General features: G+C 58.7%; 2 protein-coding genes across 4 annotated transcripts in view; one reads left to right on the forward strand and one right to left on the reverse strand.

The window, feature by feature from the left end:
- Window positions 1–9249, forward strand: part of PEX14 (peroxisomal biogenesis factor 14) — a 143959-nt gene extending 134710 nt beyond the window's left edge. For 2 of the 3 annotated variants that reach the window (XM_040461052.1, XM_040461042.1), the window contains 4 exons: window positions 872–974; window positions 2148–2245; window positions 6032–6123; window positions 7939–9249. In XM_040461052.1, coding sequence (XP_040316986.1) covers window positions 872–974; window positions 2148–2245; window positions 6032–6123; window positions 7939–8383 — 738 coding nt within the window. In that variant the 3' untranslated portion in view covers window positions 8384–9249. The remainder of the gene's footprint in view (window positions 1–871; window positions 975–2147; window positions 2246–6031; window positions 6124–7938) is intronic. The other variant, XM_040461055.1, reaches the window with a different exon arrangement.
- Window positions 9250–15153: 5904 nt separating this feature from the next.
- CASZ1 (castor zinc finger 1) overlaps window positions 15154–18029 on the reverse strand; it is a 62668-nt gene continuing 59792 nt past the window's right edge. Inside the window, exon 20 of the mRNA XM_040471513.1 lies at window positions 15154–18011. Within this exon, the coding sequence (XP_040327447.1) occupies window positions 17778–18011 (234 nt within the window). The 3' untranslated portion in view covers window positions 15154–17777. The remainder of the gene's footprint in view (window positions 18012–18029) is intronic.

The raw sequence follows: 18029 nt of genomic DNA on the forward strand, positions 1-18029 counted from the left end.
TGAACGGGGGAGGGGCAGAGAGAGAGGGAGACATAGAATCGGAAACATCAAGGCTTAGTTTAAAAAACAACAACAAACTTGAGGTGGGACCTCGTTCGATGGCCTTGGAATACCATCTATTATTCTCTAGTAAAAGGACCAAAGGCCCAGAAGTCTGTTGTGGATTTTCATCTAGTTTCTCAAATTATTTTTTGTTTATTTGACTCATTTTTCTCTGAATGGATAATTCATTCACAAGGTTCAAAGTGTTTAGAGGTTCGGAGAAGAAAGCTTCCCTTCCACTGCCTGGAGGCCATCAGTGGGATCTCTTTCTTCTATCACCTTCTACATTTTTATCTTACAACTTTTTTTTTTTTTTTTTTAAGTTTATTTGAGAGAGAGCATGTGCACGAGCAGGGGAGGGGCAGAGAGAGAGGGAGACAGAGAATCCCAAGCAGTCTCCACCTGGTCAGCATGGAGCTGGATGCAGGGCTCGATCCCACAAACTGTGAGATGGTGACCTGAGCCAAAACCGAGGACTTACCTGATGGAGCCACCCAGGTGCCCCTTTATCTTACAGCTTTTAAAGCAGAATTTTAAATAGTTTTTGTTACTGAAATATATGTAGCATCCCGGAGGTAATTAAGTGAAAGAACCAAAAAGAGACCACATGGACCTTCCTCGCCCCTACTTCTGGGTCCTTGTCCTCATTCAGAAAGAATCTTAATCAGCCTCGTAACTTTCAAACATCTCATTTACGGTGTTTGTGTCGGTGTCGGGTTTCCAAAACCCAGAGGTGACAGAGAGAAAGTTGGTGGGCAGAACTGGCGAGCCCGCTGGAGAATAACCCCAAGTTGGCACCCACTGCTCACACCCACCCTGCTCCTTGTAGAAATACCTGCTCCCCCTCATCGTGGGTGGCCGAGAGGACAGGAAGCACCTGGAGAGGATGGGGGCAAGTCTCTCGGAGCTGAGTGGCAGCGTGGCACAGACAGGTAAAGATTAATGACTCCATCAAGTCGCCCCTCCAAGCCTTCCCGAGCAGCCCCTTCTCGCCCCGCCCCTCCCCCTCGCCTCCACTTTATGTGGTGACTTCATTTATCTGCTCTGAGAATCTGTTCACATTTGCAAATGAAGCCGCCGTCATTTCGGTTTAATTTGAAATTGCTTGTTTACTGTCGGCGCGGCCTCAATTAATTATGTTTTTACGGAAAGGCTCCCAACCTCAGAATATTAATAAGGGGAATAAAATGACAGCCTTTCTAAGGGCTGTAAAGTTCATTTTTAATTTCTGCTTCTGTGAGGTTTTCAGGGGGGTTTTCAGCGATTTTTTTCCCCCTTCCCTCTAAGAATCCAGCACAGGGTCAAGAGAGGCTGTAATTACTGCGGCTCCGGGGACCCCAGCCACCTCCTCTGTCATCGACTCCACAGGGCTGGCGTTCATTACCCGGTGCCCCAGTGATGGCCCAGATTAGCTGGGACCTGTCGCACCAGAGACGGCTTTTCCTCTTTATAAACTTGTTTACTAGACGGAGGCTCTGAATCTAAAAACTCAGGCAAGCGAGAGAGCCACTGTCCCAGGCAGGAGTCTGTCCCACTGGGGTGCACTTGCAGAGACCCCAGAAACGCTCTGGTGCATCTGGCCCTGGGAGGCTGACCCCAGGGCCCACGGCTGGGACACGGTTTGGTACCACCGTGGCCCCGGGAGCTACGGCAGCCTCCGGGTTGGGTACGGAGGGCAGGAAGGAGTGTCAGGAAAGCGGGATTTGCGGTCTTCAACCGCGCCCGGTATCATATGGGTCTGAGATGCGTTTCTCCCAGCTTTGGAGAATCCGAGAACTGCACGGTGAGGGGCGTGAGATGAGGGACGCGGACGCAACCGAAGTCGGAAGAGCCAAGCAAATCATAAGCACATGTAATTGGAGGGGAGAGGTTTTGGACGGATATACTGTTGACCACGGACAAGTGCACAATAGAAAGATGGAGTGGAAATCCTAGAGGTTAGATACAGTGCAGGTGGATTGCCCGGAGTGCAGATAAATTATATGGATTGTGGGGTGGGGGATGACTGCAGATAAATTAGATGTGGCAGCTATAGGTGTGTGGACAGAGAAGGGAAGAATCTGTGTGTATCATTTAACAGCGATGTGACTGCTTTTTCCTCCCAGTGACTCAGTTACAGATGACTTTAGCCTCCGTCCAGGAGCTGCTGATTCAGCAGCAGCAGAAAGTCCAGGAGCTCGCCCACGAACTGGCCGCAGCCAAGGTACTTGTCCCTGACCCGCTCGGGCCCAGGTCTGCTCTGCTCGGTGCTCTGCTCATTTACAACGCTCCACGGGGTCTGACTTTGTTTTTCTCATGCCGGATACACAAGCAGGGGCCCACACAGTCCTCGCAGAGAAAGGAGGCGGCCACCGTCCCGTCTCTCCTGCTCCGTGTCCGCTCCTCGCAGGACGGAGGAGAGGCAGCTCTCTGCCTGCGGCCCCTCCTGTGGCAGCTCTCGCCCACGCTCTGGAGGTGGCCGGTGTAGACACAGGGTGGTCTCCGCTGGCACTTTAGGCCACGTTAGGCCACAGGTCACAGCATTTCAAGAGCGAGTCCAGGGAGCAGGGAAGTGGGGGAGTGTGCCAGGGCCCTGGGCGAAACCCTGCATCCACGGGCAGATTCTCTACACCCAGGTCTCGGGGAGTCAGGGAGCCCCTAACAGAGCGCCAGCTGGGATTGCCCAGGGCTGTTTCCATGCCTTACTTCCCAAGTCTGGAGTAGTCTTGGCAATATCAGGTCCTGGGATGAGACCTCTTGGGTCAAAATCTGCTTCTGCTGCATGCCAGCTGCGTGAGCACAGGCAAGTTACTTAACCTCCCTGACTTACTTTCCTCATCTGTAAGATGGACCTGTAATGGCACCCCTTCACTGTCTGCACATGCTTAGAACAGTGCCCAGCTGCTGTCAGCTCCCGGGATTGCAAGCTTCTGGCCCAGGCCTGTAGGTGCATGACAGGGTCATTCCCGAGGCACTTAGACTGAGCCCAGGGGACAGTGGTCCAGTGGCTCCAGGATGTCCACTGTCCTCCCCAGTCCATCCCCGTTCCTGTGCTGCTTTCTGGTTGCTTCCACGCAGCCCGTGCTGTAGAGGAACCTACTCTGAGTGGCTCTTCCAGGAGAAGCCCCAGCCGGTGCACAACCAGATGTGAGCCAGCACTCAAAGCTTTTGCGTTTGCAAAACGAAGTGAAACCGGAATCTTTCTATTTCTGATGGAATCTGGGGGTACCTCCTGTGAAGAGGGGTCCCCAAGAATCCCCTTTCCCCTTCTTGGTACCCCACACACGGGGTGCTGCCTGCACTTCCCCCGCAGATGCTGCGGTCGCCCACGGCCGCCTCTAGCTGCTGTGCGCACTCCCCGTGGGCTAGCGGCCCTTAAAGCAAGCGGGAAGCCTGTATTATGGCCCCCGCCCCACTCTCCTCTATTATCTTTGGAAGCGGTGGCCTGCCAATGGCCAGAAGCCATTCCGGAAATTGGAAAACTGTTTGCAGACCTGAAGCATTAAGATTAAGACCACATGTTGCATTTTAAGAGGGGAGGGGGCCCAGGATTGTGCTCGGTGGTTGAGCGCTGCCTCTGCGAGTTTCTTGTGCTTGCCTCCCTGCTGGTCCCGCCCCCCGCCCCCAGCCTTCATCCTCTCCTGTCCTGCCGAGGGGCTCACTGGTGCTGTGTTGAAACCCAAAAGAGGGAAGACTTTGGTTACCCCATAAACCAGAGACTCAGAGCTGTGTTTTCTCAGCTGTAACGTAAGTTTTTATATCTGGCTTCCAAACTCCTACTGCAGCACTGTAAAAAATTAAAAAGAAGAGCGTTAAGTAATTAAAAAACCTACATAAAACTGAAGGCTGGGAGTTTTCTACAACTGTTTTTTAAAGAGACTGGCTAAAAAGCCCCAGATGTCAGATTTTATTTCTAAATCCTGGCATCTGGCACCATATGCGTTTGGAAATTTGAGTCCTTTGTGGGCCGGTGAGTGGAAATTGCTCCCTTGTTAATGGGCTGCTATGGCTTTCAAGGTCTCAGAGAAGCTAGAACAGTGGCTCCTGGATCTGCGCTGTCTGGTGGTCTGGAGCGAGGACCCCGAGGGGATGTGTGTGCGGGCGACTGGTGTTTGCAGTGGTTGCGTGCGCTCCCGCCGCCGAGACCTCGGCCCCTCCGAGGGGCTTCTCCCTGGAAAGGAGCGCTCGCCTGAGCAGGCCCAGAGCGGCCCCCACACCAGGCTAGAAGCCCACAGAAGGCTGGTGGGACCGTCCAGGGCCCCTCCCCGCTGCCAGCCCCGGTAGAGGTGTCAGGGAAGCCGGGGCCTTGCACGACTAACCAGTGCACTTGAAAGCCACCTGGAGGTGGCGTCCAGCCTGGTGGATGCAGGCCCGCGCACCTGGGCCCATCATGCCTGGAATTGGCCCATAAACACTTCACAGGCCGCTTGGCCACCGGCGACTGCCATCTGGGGGGCCACCGTTTGGACTTTCCTCTTCTCTGTCTGTCTCAACAAGATTTGCCCAAGAAAGCTGTGGTTGTCTGAAGTTTAGTTCGAAAATGGTCAAATCAAAGGGGAAAGGTACGCATGGAAAGATGGCATTTGTCCCTTTCTCCCTTTCTCCCGTGGACCCTCTTCGGGGAGAGAATCGGAGTTAAGTCCTAGAACAGCTTCTTTCCCTCTGCTGAGCCTTCAGAGTCATCCCCAAACACTGACTGTGGATGGACTGTGTGGCCTGCATGCTGTGGTAGCTTTGCACTTAGTGGGGTGTGGCCTGGGGGCCCGACCCCCCTGAGGAGGGAGACGCAGGCCTCCCAGCAGCACGGGAAGGTGCTCCGAGGCGAAGCCTGTCTTCCGGGCCTGCTTGAGATTGGAGCTGAGGGCCGGGCCAGGCGGGTGCCCAGCGGTCTCCCTGACCCCCTAGTACAGGCACGCCTCAGAGATACTGCGGGTCTGGTTCCAGACCACCATAGTGAAGCAATTATTGCAAGAAAGCGAGTCACGTTACTTTTTTGGTTCCTCGGTGCACGTGAAAGTTCTGTTTACACTATACTTTATTAAGGATGTAGTAGCATTATGCCGAGGAAAACGTACCTACCTTAAATTTAAAAATACCTTATTGCTAAAAAATGCTGATCGTCATGTGAACTTTCAGCAAGAGTCCTATTCGCTGATCACAGATCCCCACAACGAATACAATAATAATGAAAAAGTTTGAAACGCTGTGAGAATTGCCGAAACGTGACACAGAGACACAAAGCAAACGGTTCCGGGGCACCCGGCGCCAACAGACTTGCTCGATGCAGGGTCGCCACGGACCTTCCCTCTGTAAGAACGCAGGTCTGCGAAGCGCAGTAAAACGAGGTAGGCCCGTACCGTGGGGTTGTGGTGGCTGCCGGTCTCACCCCCGAGTCCAGTCCTGTGTGTGGTGATCTCTGCAGGGAGGGTGGCTTCGCTGGTGTAGTTGGTGTGGAGATGGGAGTCACCTGTTCTGTTAGTTGGTTTTAATGGGACGTTCCAAACCCGTGACGGAAACAGGGCTGCAGCCCGGACAGTGTGCTTCTGTCGCACAGCTGGGCGCGTGTCTCAGCCGGGCTCTGCTCGTGCCCCCAGCTTGCTTTGCGGCCCCTGCCAGACAGTGGGTCATCACGTATCGCGGACACTTCCTGTTTGCATCTCTTGAAGGATAGGGGCTCTTTTGCTGCTCGTATTTTGCACAGCCAGAATACCGTTACTCTACGGCTAAATGCATGTCACAATTGCTTAATATCATCAGATACCCGAACAGAGTGGTGGCAGTATTTGTTTTTAGGGTGCCGTCATTTAAACAGAAAGACCCAGGAGGGTAGACCCCTGGATGGGCAGTGGCAGAACCTTCCCAAGCGGTCTCCAAGCTGGCACGCAGGACACAGCACGCCCTGCATCCTGCTGATGCTGCGGCCCCTCCCGCCACCCTGGCTGGCGGAGCCCCACGGGGCGGGAGGGGGGGTGCCGCTCTGATCCTTGTTCTCCCGTGTTTTGACTTTCAGGCCACTACATCTACCAATTGGATCTTGGAGTCCCAGAATATCAATGAACTCAAGTCGGAAATTAACTCCTTGAAAGGGCTGCTTTTAAATCGGTAGGAGGAGAGAGGGGGTTGGGCTGTGGTTCTGCCCCAGCCTGGGGCCGCCAAGTGGGAGCCCCTGGGGCCTGTCCAGCTGTCACGGGAAGGGATGAGACGAGTCCCCCTGAGGGGCCCCTGTCTGTCCAGCCCCTGATTGAGCCGGGAGACTCAGGGGTTGAGTTTGGGAACCTTGGGAGCTTCTGTTTTCCCTCCCCCAGAGGCACCCCCCCCCACACACTCCAAGGGGGACATCCTGGGGTGCCTTGTCAAGACCCGGTCAGGGACAGCTGCAGCCAAAACACGGGACCTGGAGCTGAAGAGAACATCCCCATCCTGAAACAGGGCCTCCAGGAGGGGCCATCGCCTCCTCCTCCCTCCTGAGCCCTGACAGGACCTCTCAGTGGACAGTGTGGTCCCAGAGAAGTTCCTCGCAGAAGGCCAGGGAGTCCTCAGTTGGAAGGATTCTCCGATTCAGGGCAGGGGACAGAAGCAGTGCCTGCCATCCCGCCCCTAGCTTCTTTGGTCTCCTCCTGTCCTGCAGTGACAGCACCTGCCATGAGCCCCGACAGTGGAGGCCGTGTCACCAGTGCAGCCCTGAGTGGAGGGGTGACCAACCTGTGCTGGCTTTAAATCCGCAAGCCCTGTGCCCCAGGAGCCACTCAGTCCCGAGGTGGATACTGGGATGGTTGGCCACCTGGCCCGCAGGGCACTTGGGGTCGGCCTTGCCTGGCTTCTTACTTCTCTGGGGTTTAGTAGGGGCTCTGTGAGGTGGTCCAAAGGTTCGATCACTCGGGGTCAAGGATCGGGGGCTGCAGGGGTCTTGTGGCCCCAACCAGGGGACCCATTTCTCTAAGCCACCTTCTTGTAAGCCCTCTTGGGAGAAAAGAACATGGCCCTAAGAGAGGTGTGACCGAGCTTGGCGACTAGAGGGTTGTCATTAGGAGAAATCTTTTGTGTTTCTGAACCTAGGAGACAAGAGCCTTTGAGGTCAGGGGGACAGAGAGCAGGGAGTTTGGAAACTTTGGAGGCAAGGAAACCACAAACTGCATTTCTGTTAGCATCCACGCTGCCTTTGCTGTACGCACGCCATGCAGTGGGGTCGGGGCAGCGGGGGGAGCTGTCCTGAGACCAGCGCTGGTGGACCGTGGGCAGCCCAGGAGGGAGCGGCCATTGTCCTAAGCCTTTGTCCTCTCGGCTCAGGCAGAGATGGGCCTGCCTGCCCTCGAGCCATTGCCAAGCGGACCTGACCTCCCGGGTCCCTCGTGCAATCGGCTTCGGCTTAGGTCCGGGCTGGCCCAGGGCACTGGCGTTACCCTTCTGGTTGTGAGGTCTCTGAGCCCATAGCCAGCGGCCAGCCCTTCCCACTTCTGCCCAGGTTGGAGATAAGGTAGACGGAGTCGAGGCCACGTGGCTTGGGTCCCCAATTCCCTGGCTCAGCCTCAGTTCCCTGCTGGCCCTTCCACCCCCAGCCCCCTCTCCTAGGGGCTAAGGACTGGGAGGGAGTGGGCTTCAGTTGTGGCAGCCCCTGGGGCCAGCTGTCCAGTACCTGCCAAGAAAGGCAGGCCTGGTCCAGGCAGGGAGGGCCCGGGAGGCACCCTGAGTGAGGCAGGGTGCTCTGAGGGCACTTCTGGCTTCCACTTCTGCTCCAACGTCCAACCAGCCAAGAGGCCTTTTTTCTGGGTGGCAGGGTGGGAGGTGGGCGACCCAGTGCATCCTGCCCCCTGCTCAGCGGCCCTGGGGGAGTGCGTTGGCCGGGGGACGTGTGTGGCTCTGCCGAGCGAGGGCCCCAGGGTACTGGAACCAACCCTGCTTCTTCTCTCCCTCTGTCAGGAGGCAGTTCCCACCGTCCCCCTCGGCCCCGAAGATCCCGTCCTGGCAGATCCCGGTCAAGTCCCCGTCCCCCTCCAGCCCCGCTGCTGCCACCCATCACAGCAGCAGTGACATCTCGCCCGTCAGCAACGAGTCCACATCATCCTCGCCCGTGAAGGAGGGCCACAGCCCCGAGGGCTCCACGGCCACCTACCACCTGCTGGGCCCCCAGGAGGAGGGCCAGGGGGTGGTGGACGTCAAGGGCCAGGTGAGAATGGAGGTGCAGGGCGAGGAGGAGAAGAGGGAGGACGAGGAGGAGGAGGATGAGGACGTGAGCCACGTGGACGAGGAAGACTGCCTGGGGGTGCAGAGGGAGGACCGCCGGGGTGGGGACGGCCAGATCAACGAGCAGGTGGAAAAGCTGCGACGGCCCGAGGGTGCCAGCAATGAGAACGAGCGGGACTAGGCCCCGAGGGCAGCCGGCCTCCGCTGGGCCGCCTGGCCGGGTTCTTCCTCCTCCTCCAGCTCCGGGAGGGCCGCCTTGTGCAGGCGGGGCCGAGCTGTCGCAGCCTCCCGCCTCCGTGGGGCCCCGAGCTCTGTGCGCGGGGACAAGTCTCCGTGCAGCCGGCCTCTCTGTCCTGAACGCCAGCCCCAGCCTGCCGCTTCCTCCGCTCGGCCCCGGCCAGCCGGGCCTCGACCTTGTTCTCACGTCCGGCTGAGGGCGCAAATTTTCCGGGCCCGGGCCCACCTCAGCCCTGTCTCCCAGACGGAGGTCTTGTCCGGGGCGTGTCTGCTGAGCATCTTAGCTAACCTAACACCGTGCATGACAAGAGGTAGTTTAATTACCTGGCTCCCGGTCCTCCGCGGAGGAAGAGCCGCGTTGATGTGGTATCTGCTGACCTGCCGCCCTCCCGTCCTGCCGCGGCTCCTTCACTAGCCTCACAAGGGGCCGGGGGCCGTCTCGTCATGTGTCCAGAAGCCACGGCCCTGTGCTCTTCTCTCTCTCGGCAAGGGCCTCCCGGGGCCCCACAGCCAGCTCTTGTCCAGAGGCTGCGCCCCCACGCGCCGTCCAAGCCCCACCGCGCCCGTCGTCCTTCCAGACAAATGAAATCATTCTGCACTTCTCCCGTCCTCGCTCGCTCGCTGCATTGTGACTCAGCTAACCCCACGGCGAGACGTGGTTCTCACTCCCACGTAGGAGCCAGGCGTCAGGGCCCCCCTGTCTGCCCCCCGCCCCCGAAACACATGCTCATTTGTGTGATCAGGTATAGGTTTCAGAATATAAGATACTACTGTATATAATTGTAATAAATACGAGTTGTCACTATTTAATTCCTGCCTGTGGCTCCCTGTCTGCTCGCGGCATCCGCTGCCCGGGAGTGGGTCTCACCCAGGGCTGTGCCGCCGAGCCCGGAGGGGGGCTGGGTGGGTTGCCTGGGCAGCCCTTCCCGTGGGCCCGATGGGTGACAGGCCCTTTCCTGAGGCAGGTTTCGTTAGCCGCTCCCCGACGGCTGGAGGGTTTGGTCCTCGGCTCGGAGTGTGGAAGGGCGACATCCTGATGTGGGAAGGGACCTCATGTTACTGTATATAGACCTGGTGTTGAGCGTGATGAGCTCTCCTTCCTTAAATGGATGAATGTGCTCCCAGGAGAGCGTGTGTCTCGCTCCGTCTTCCTCCCCCGTCTCCCGCTCTCCCTCCCCGTCTCCCTTTAACCTTCACACGGCGTTCAGCTGCACCCAGAAAAACACGCAGCGCTCCTTCCGAGGAGCCTCTGCTCCCCCAAGACTCTGGTGCTGCGTGTGGACAGAGGGCACCGCCACATCCGGGGGCCTTGAGTGGATCCAAGGCAGGGACCAAGTGCAGGGACAGTGGCCGCGGAGGCGGAGCCCTGCAGCCTGGCGTGTGCCCTGTGGGCGAGCGCCTCGCTCCCCGTGGGCCGCCATGCGCCACTGCCCGGCACCCCAAGGAACGAGGTGCTGTTTTGTCTCAGGAAACAGTTCTTCTCCTGCCTAGGCCTCTCTTTGGGGCCGGGAGCCCAATCCCCTTCCCGCTGCCACAGACCTGGCCCTGTGGCCCAGGGCGCCGTGCGGGTGTCAGGTGACACTGACTCGACTTCCTGAGCGCCCAGGCCTCCGGCCCGCTCGGGCATCACCTTTGATGTTCGTAACCTCCCAGGACGTCCCTGCGGTCCCTTTTCCCACTACATGCTCCCTAGGGCCAAGCGGAACCCTCAGGGACTCCGTGCTGGGGGGCGACGAGCCCGCCCTGGGCCAGGGCTCCCGGTGTCAGGGAGCCAGGCCGATGGGCCAGAGACAGATGAGCAGAGGGTTGGGGGCCTGGTCTGAGCCTTTGGCTCAGATGTGGGATCCGTGGGATGTGGCCGGAGACCGGGCTCCGTGCCCTCTGACAGTGGATGGGAACCCCAGGGCCTCAATGGGTGCTTCGGGGTTCTCCCCATTCAGCTTGGTGACCATTTGGCATCATCTCTAACTTGGTCCCTCCTGCAATGGCACCGGACGGGGAGAGCAGAGGGCAGGTGGCCTGGGGTGGCACTGGCCGGAGCCATCAGGGTGGGTGCCCTGGAGGGGAGTCCGGGCAGTGCCCCCCCCACCTCCCCATCCAGACAGGACTACCTGAGGCTTCACCATCCCCGGCCAGAGGCAGAGGGGTGTCCGTGGCGGGTCCCTGGGGCCCATGGGCGGGAGATGGGGAAGGAGACCCAGGCCTGGAGGCCTTTTGCCCCGCGGGTCCTGAGCTCCAGTGTCGGCTTTTGAGGACAGAGAGTCTGGCGAGATTTCAGGGAGGAAAAACCCCTCCCCAAAACGGCGTGAGTGCTGCCTAATAAAGGCAGCTGCTGGACGGAGGGAAAACAGCCCTTTGAAAAAAAAAAGCCTTTCATTAGAAAAATAATGCATTTCATCCAAATAAGGTAAAAATATTTGGAATGGGGCAGAAGTGAGCAGCAGGCAGCGCCCGTCAGGCCTTTCTGGAAGGGGGAAGATTATTAAACTCAATTACAATGTAGTTTTGTAAAGCGTCATTTAGGAAAGAACAGGCCCCAGTGCTGGGAGGCTGCGGGACGGCCCTCCTGGCCCCGGGGTCCCCCCCCGCCGCCCCCTGTGACTCCCTGGCTCTGCGGGGCCTGGTGTCAGTACTGTCCTCCGAGCAGAGCCCAGAGCAGAGGCCGGGGAGGCTGCTCCCCGACCTGCCCGCCCAGCCTCCTGCACTCCCATGTCCCTGACGTGCCCCCCCACCCCCACCCCGCTCCCTGGTCTGGGAAGGGGAGCTTCCTGGGGGAGGGAAGGGGCTGCTGAGTTTTAAGCGTTCTTTTCTTTTTCATATTGCGGAAGCACATCTCAGATGTTTTAAAACTCCGGTCAGTATAGAGAGGAGCAGAGAGCACACGATCTCCCCTCTACTGTCTGGTTTTGTGGGTGCACTTACAGCCCCCCCAACCCCGCCTCTATTTTAATAGAGATGGGAAGTTCCTTTCACCCTGTCCCGTGACTTGCTTGTCTCACTGCAAGTGAATCCTGTGTCTTTGGGAGCTCACACCAAATGGGAGCAGAGGGTTCCTTAGAAGGCTCTCCTCCCACCCTTGCCCTTTGCTTGGCCAGGAGCACTGAGGTTGGTTCTTGGGTCTGGGTCTGGAACCTCCCTCTCCTCTGGTGACTGCCTGGCCCTGGCCCTGTCCCTGCCCCAGCCCTGCCCCTACCCCTGCCCTGGAACCCAAAGAGGAGGAAGGGCAGGCAGGAGACATTTACTGACGATCTGAACCTCAGGAGTTTACTTAATTCTTAGTGCTTCTTCGCCTGTTTGTTTAAGATGGTTTCTGCCAAGCCACCCAGAAAAGAGGGTCCAGGCAGCAGGTGTGAAAGTGCATGTGAGACCCTGCAGGTGTGGCTCCAGCCTTAGGGGAAATGCCCACCGGGGAGTAGACCTCAGTCTTGCCCCTGCTCCTTTGCCCTGCGCAGGTGTTTCGCACCCTGGGATCAGCCACTCCCACTGGGGCGGGTGGGGGGAGCAGCCACAGTGTAGACCCCTTCAGGGTGTGGCGCCGACCTGGGACAGCCGCCCCCTCCTGGGGAGAGCCGGCATAGGTTGACATGCAAGGCCTAGCTGGGGGGTGCTCTCTGTGGCCCCCTTGTGCCCCCCCAGCTTCCATCCCCCACTCCCCACCCCAGCATTGTAGGGGCCTTTCCCCTGAATGACGAACAAGCCTTAGTAGTTACTGAGCACATTCAAGTTCATGCTCTTCTAGAAGAAGAGATAAGATTTTACTATTTCATAAGGAGAATGCCTGAAGCCTTTCCTTGTTCCTGACAAGTCTTGGAAGGATCTGCTTTATGGTGACAGGGCCACGTTTTTAAATACACCCTGGAAACTCCGGTGCCCAGCCCTCTGCACCCCCAGCCCGGCAGTCCTGGGAGAATCGTTTCCAGGCACTAGCAGTTTCCCGGATGCCTTCTAGGTCCAGGGTGCAGCACCCAGGTCTGAGAAGGGCTCTGGCCGGGGCCGAGGGGATCCTTTGGTGGGGAAAAAGCTTTGGTCTTTCTGAAGCCATATGTCACCCTCTGAGGGGCACAGGGTACGGGGCTCGCAGGAGCAGCTGGGTCAGGCTGCTCATCACCATCTGCCTCCCGTGCTGGCTGCGGGCCTCCTGGGAGCTGCTTCCTGTCTGGCCTGCCGGAGAGGGTGGGGCGGCTCCTCCCTGCGAGGGTGGCACAGGCCCGGTCCCACAAGGTCCTCAGGGTTCCGGCCCGTCTGAAGGGCCCGACTGTCCACCTTGCTCCCCGGACGCCTCTTCGCCTGCCACCTGCTGTGCCCTGGCCACGGGCCAAGCCAGCCTGTGGGGCCGGGGCCGCCTCACGAAGGCTGGTGCACGAGCTGCCACCGCCCAAGTTGACAGGGCGGGCTGGCCACGTGGCCTAGGGAGGGGGCTGGCCTGTCGCCATGGGTCCAGGCGGGAGGGGGCACGGCCGCTCATGAGTGCCGAGGCCCGACTCCCATGTATGACTCAGCGGCTGGTAGCACCCAAGCCGGGCCAGGTCTGTGGGAGGTGGGCAGGCCACTGAGCTCAGCGTGAGCCTGTGCAGCTGGTTCTGGCTCTTTCCAAGAGGTTACAAAACTCTTGAATTTGCCCCAGTTTGGGTGTAGGAGCATCACAGCACCACAGCCAATTAAATCCAAGAAGGAAAACACGTTTTACTGCATTTCCTACCGAGTCCAACAAGCCACAGGGAGTGCGGTGGGGGCCCAGGCCCACTCGGCGCCCCTGGGGTGCGTGCCCCTGCAGCTGCAAGCCTCACCGCCCACTTGGGGGCGGGGACACAGTCTCATCGCGGCCGATGTGGCCACTCCTCTCTGCCCTCCTGTGGGGCGGTGCCCGGGACTCAGGGCAGTGAGCTGGCCTGGTGCAGCGTCCTGATGGGTCACAGGTCCTTGTCCCCCTGAGGCTCTTTGGAGGGATCCCCCGTCCCTGGGGCCAGGCGCAAGGCCCTCCTGATTCGTCTCTCGAGGCCCTGGGGCCTGCCTTGTCCATGAGTCCAGTTTGGAAGCCGGCCCTGCCCTCGGCCAGGCTGGGCCTCCCTCCTGTCCATCGTGTGTGACTCTGCTGAGATCCATCTGGGCCCCGAAGGCCTGGGGGTAGCCAGGGAGGGGGCCTTTTAGGGGGTCTGCCTTGAGTCTCTCCTCCCTCCCCTGGACCCCAGGAGGCCCCTGAGAGGCAGCTGAAGATGGGAGTCCCTGAGAGCCTCGGTGGGCCCCTGCCCCTGCCCCAGCACCCAAAGGCAGCCCTGGGGTCATGCCATCCACTCACCCAGCTGAGGTCTGGGCTTGGCTCTGCGCCTCCCCCACCCCGGCCCCACGGGAGGGCCGCTTGGCCCACCAGGGCCTGTGAAGCTCCAATAATGGTTTTAATTTGTTGAACTTGTGTTTTATCCCATAAATTAGTCACTGTTTTATTTAACAGAATCGAGATAGCCACAAACAATAGGCGAGTTCCAACTTGAACATTTTAATAAGACAGAAAAAAGTATATATTTTCGCGTCTGTTACAAACATATTTATGTAAATAGCCTGTGGGCTGCGTTCCAGGAAGAAAGAAGAAAAGGGCCTTCTGTGCTGGGGCTGGGTTGGGAATGAGGCTTTTGTGGTGGAAACGACAGTGAGCAGGGTGCTGGGAGGGTGTGGACCCAGGTGGGGGGGGGCAACCACCCCCCCCACCCCCGCCCCCCTCCTCCCACTGGTGCCCAGCCAGGGGAGAGGGGCTCTTTAGGGCTTCACCTTCCCACCCCGCTGGTTCCCTCCTCTGGGAGGTGGGTGTGCTCATTACAGCAGCCTGACACCCGGCGAGCTGCTCAAAGTGGAAGAACTTGGATCCCACACACATCCCCGCCCCGGGGCCCTGGGATGCTTTGGCCACCTGGGAGGAGGTCAGCTCAGGGCAAGACCGGCAAGGTGGTGTAGGTGATGAGGTTTGATGGGAAAGCAGGTCACCATTTAGAAATGTCAGGGTGAACGAGGCATGAGGCCTGTGCTCTGGGCGAGGCCCGGTGGCTGTATTTGCGCCATCCAGGCTTCTGGGGGGGGGAGGCCCCCCCCCCCCCTGATGGGCCACAGGGCCGGCAGCTCAGGCCTGGGGCTGGTGGCTGCAGACCTAGGAATCGGCCCCCTCTGGCTCTGCCCCCACGTGCTCCAGGCAGGAGCCGAGCCAGCATCCGGATCGGATCCGGGTACGCGCCGTTCCCAGCCCAGGCAGGTCCCTGCAGGAAGAAGGAAGGAGCCGAAGGAGGCGGCAAAGGATGACCCTGCCAAGCGCCTGCCCGGGGTAGCCCCGGCTGCGGGAGGCTGGGGCTGGCCGGGGTCTGGGGCCGGGGGGGGGGGGGGGGGGGGGAGCCTTTGCCCGAGGCCTGGGGCTACCAGGCCAGTCAGTTCTGCCCTCCGGCAGCCCCTGAGCCTCACTCGGGGGGCTTCAGGCAGCGCCGGGGAAGGAAGCCACCCTTCCGGAGCTCAGGACCCGAGCGCCCCACCGCCTGTCCCCGGCAACCTGGGGGAACTCGGCCCCATCCCAGGGCCAAACTGGTCTGCCCCTTTCCTGCCAGGGTTGGGGAGTGACCGACTCCCTCCCCTCGTCCCTGCCCTGGCACATGAAGCCGGGCCACGGTTGTGCCGTCCTGCGTGGCCCGGTCACTGCCAGCCACTTGAGGCTGATTTTAAAAATAAAAGATACCTTGATAGATTTTTTTTTCCAGTTTTTATTGAGTGAAAATGTCAAACCTTGCATCAGTCATGCAAAAAAAAAAAAAAATCAAATAAATAAAACACATATATTAAATTTCTAATAGCACTAAATTCAAGTGGAAAAATATTCAGTTCTTAATAACCAGGTGCCGAGGAGACCAGATTCAAGTAATCAGAGCACACGCTGTTCAGTTCGGTTTTCACGTTCTGCATTTTTCGTCTCAAAACCTCTCTATATATCTCTATATATCTATATATGTATATACATATAGATATATACACACACATATGTGCATACATATTATTTTATATTTATATATATACACATACATAGTTATAAAACATTAAAAAGAGCATTGGTGGATCAAGCATTGTTTTCCCCACAGAAAGAAAATAAAACAAAAATTACACATTAAAATTCAAAATGAGCTAGCAATGGCTTATAGTCCTAGTGTGCAATATGGAGTTTACAAAAGGCTAGACTTCCCACTGTCGGCATCTTCTTTTTTCTTTTTTCTTTTTTTTTGTCTTTTTTGTTTTTGTCTTGTTTTGTTTAATTTTGCTACATTGAAAAATGTTTTTGTGTTTTGTTTTTTGCTTTTGTTTTTTTTCCTTTACAAAACTCCCTCCACACACCCAGCAGCTCTGTGGTAGGGCACAGAGCCTGGGCGAATGTCAGCAGCAGCGCGAGGCGCCCACAGAATTCAGGAGGCTCTGGTAGGGGACACGTTTTAGGAAACGATTTGCTCCCTGTTGAATCAGGTACGCTCCGTCTGACCACTCCTCCCTCCCTGCTCCCTCTGTCCAGTGCAGATGATCCCGGCTCTCTGGCTGTGGGCAGCCAAGAGGACACACACACACACACACACACACACACACACACACTCACACACACACACACACACACACACGCACACACACAAGGACAAAAAGAAAAAAAAAGAAAACCAGTGCCCACCTCCCCACCATCAGGTGGGGCTCCCCTTGGAGATCTGTGGGGAGAAGGTTCTGGGAGACAGGCCTCCTCTAGGCTGGGCTTGGCTCTCTCCCTGCGACAGAGTCTCAGGGTCCAACCTGAGCCAGGCTGGTGGCCGGGACTGGAGACACGGGAAGCTTGGGTCGCCTGTGCTGGGTCCCTGTCGCCCTCAGAGCCCGTGGCCTGGTGTGTACCAGCCAGGCGCCCACCCCCCCAAACTGGGCTTGGTGGCCTCATCCTCTCCAGGAAGTGGGGGTGTTTTGAAAAGGGACCCAAGTCTGGGTGGGTTGCACTGGCAAAGAAGCATCCCAAACAAAATAATAAAAACTGAGGGAAAAAAAAAAAAGCCCTATAAAGCCACACGCATAACCAATAGAGAAAAACTCAAATGTTAACTACAAACTTGTATCAACAGTAATAGTCCTTTTTCTTGTTTCTACAAAATTCAAGTTAAAAGTTGGAATCACGCAGCTCCCGTCAGTGCTAGTGTAAAGACAGACAGCCTCAAACTGGTAAGGCCTCTAAAATAAATGCGAAACGAAATCCCACGTGAGCGATTGCACTCGGTCTCCAACCTCAGGGCTGGTCCGAGGCGGGCCTGTGCTCTCGCGGCCCACCTGCCTTTTTTTTTTCTTTTTGTTCTATGTAGAATAATAACCTTTACAGGAAAAATACTGTACAACTTTCTCGCATTTTTTTCCCCATTTTGAATATTAAAGCCCCAAACAGTGGTATCCTTCCTGTTCCCACCACGTGGGTGGCTGAGACCCCTGCCGGGCACAGCACGCCAGCACCTGCCGCTCTTAGGTATGGAAGCGGACACAGCCTCAGCCCTCCGTGGGCAGAGGCTGGGGCCTGGGAGTCCCCGGGCGGCCGAGACGCGCCTCTTCCAGGCCCCAGCCCTCGGGAGCAGACACCGGGGCAGGGCCCAGCGGCGGGGCCCAGCGCCCCTGCTCTGCCAATTCCGTGAGGTTTCCTCCGCGGTCCCTGCAGTGTCGCCGGCGCTGGCGCCTCTGCCCCTCCCTCCCCCGCCCCCCGGGGCCAGGAGGGAGGGTCTTAGCTGCGTGAATGGGAGGCCCTGCCAGATGCTAGTGGGGCCCGCCTCTGGGGGTGAGGGCTGGGGGTCGCGGTGACCCCCGGCGCCCTTCCCAGTCCTGAGCAATGAGGAATCCCACCGGCGTGGTCGCGGGGCCCGGGGTCCGGCCGCGGGGAGGGGCGCGCGGGGCGGTTGCCCGGGTGTCTGCGCGCCCGCCTCGCCCTCAGGGCCCCTGCTCCTCGGTCCCACCCCGGACAAGAGCACCTTCTGTTTCCCTGAAGAAGATCCCCGAAGTGCAGCCAGAGGAGGGTCGCTCGCAGCCTGTCCTTCCAGCCGCTGGCCGCGCGCCGCGGGCGGGGCGGGGGCGGCCCCGGAGCACCAGAGGGAGGCCCCCGCCTCTGTCCTGAGACGGACTCGGGGTCCGGAAGCACCGGCGGGGCCGCCCCGAGCCCGGAGCGCCTCCCCACGCCGGCACCGGGTGCGATCGCGTAGCTCTGGCGGGGGCGGGGGGGGGGGGCAGCGTTACAGATAAATAGCATCTCTTACAAAAGGAATCACAATGGCCACCACGGGAGGGGGGCGGGCGAGGCGTCCCCGACGGGCGGGCTAGGGCGACGCTGTGGCGGGCGCCGGGGCCGCCAGCTCTGGGCTCCGCGCCCCCGGCCCCGCCGCCGCCGCCGCCGCCGCCTCGGGCAGCGACTCCTCCGAGTCGGTGCGCAGGTCCTCGTCGTCGTCCTCGTCGTCGTCGTCGTCCTCCTCGTCGTCGTCGTCGTCTTCGTCGTCGTCCTCGTCGTCGTCCGCCTCCTCCTCGGGCAGCTCCAGCTCCTCCTCCTCGTCCTCCTGCGATGACTCCCCAGC

Source organism: Herpailurus yagouaroundi, unplaced genomic scaffold (assembly GCF_014898765.1).
Source record: "Herpailurus yagouaroundi ecotype Mexico unplaced genomic scaffold, PumYag 77, whole genome shotgun sequence".
In the NCBI taxonomy this organism is placed as follows: Eukaryota; Metazoa; Chordata; class Mammalia; order Carnivora; family Felidae; genus Herpailurus; species Herpailurus yagouaroundi.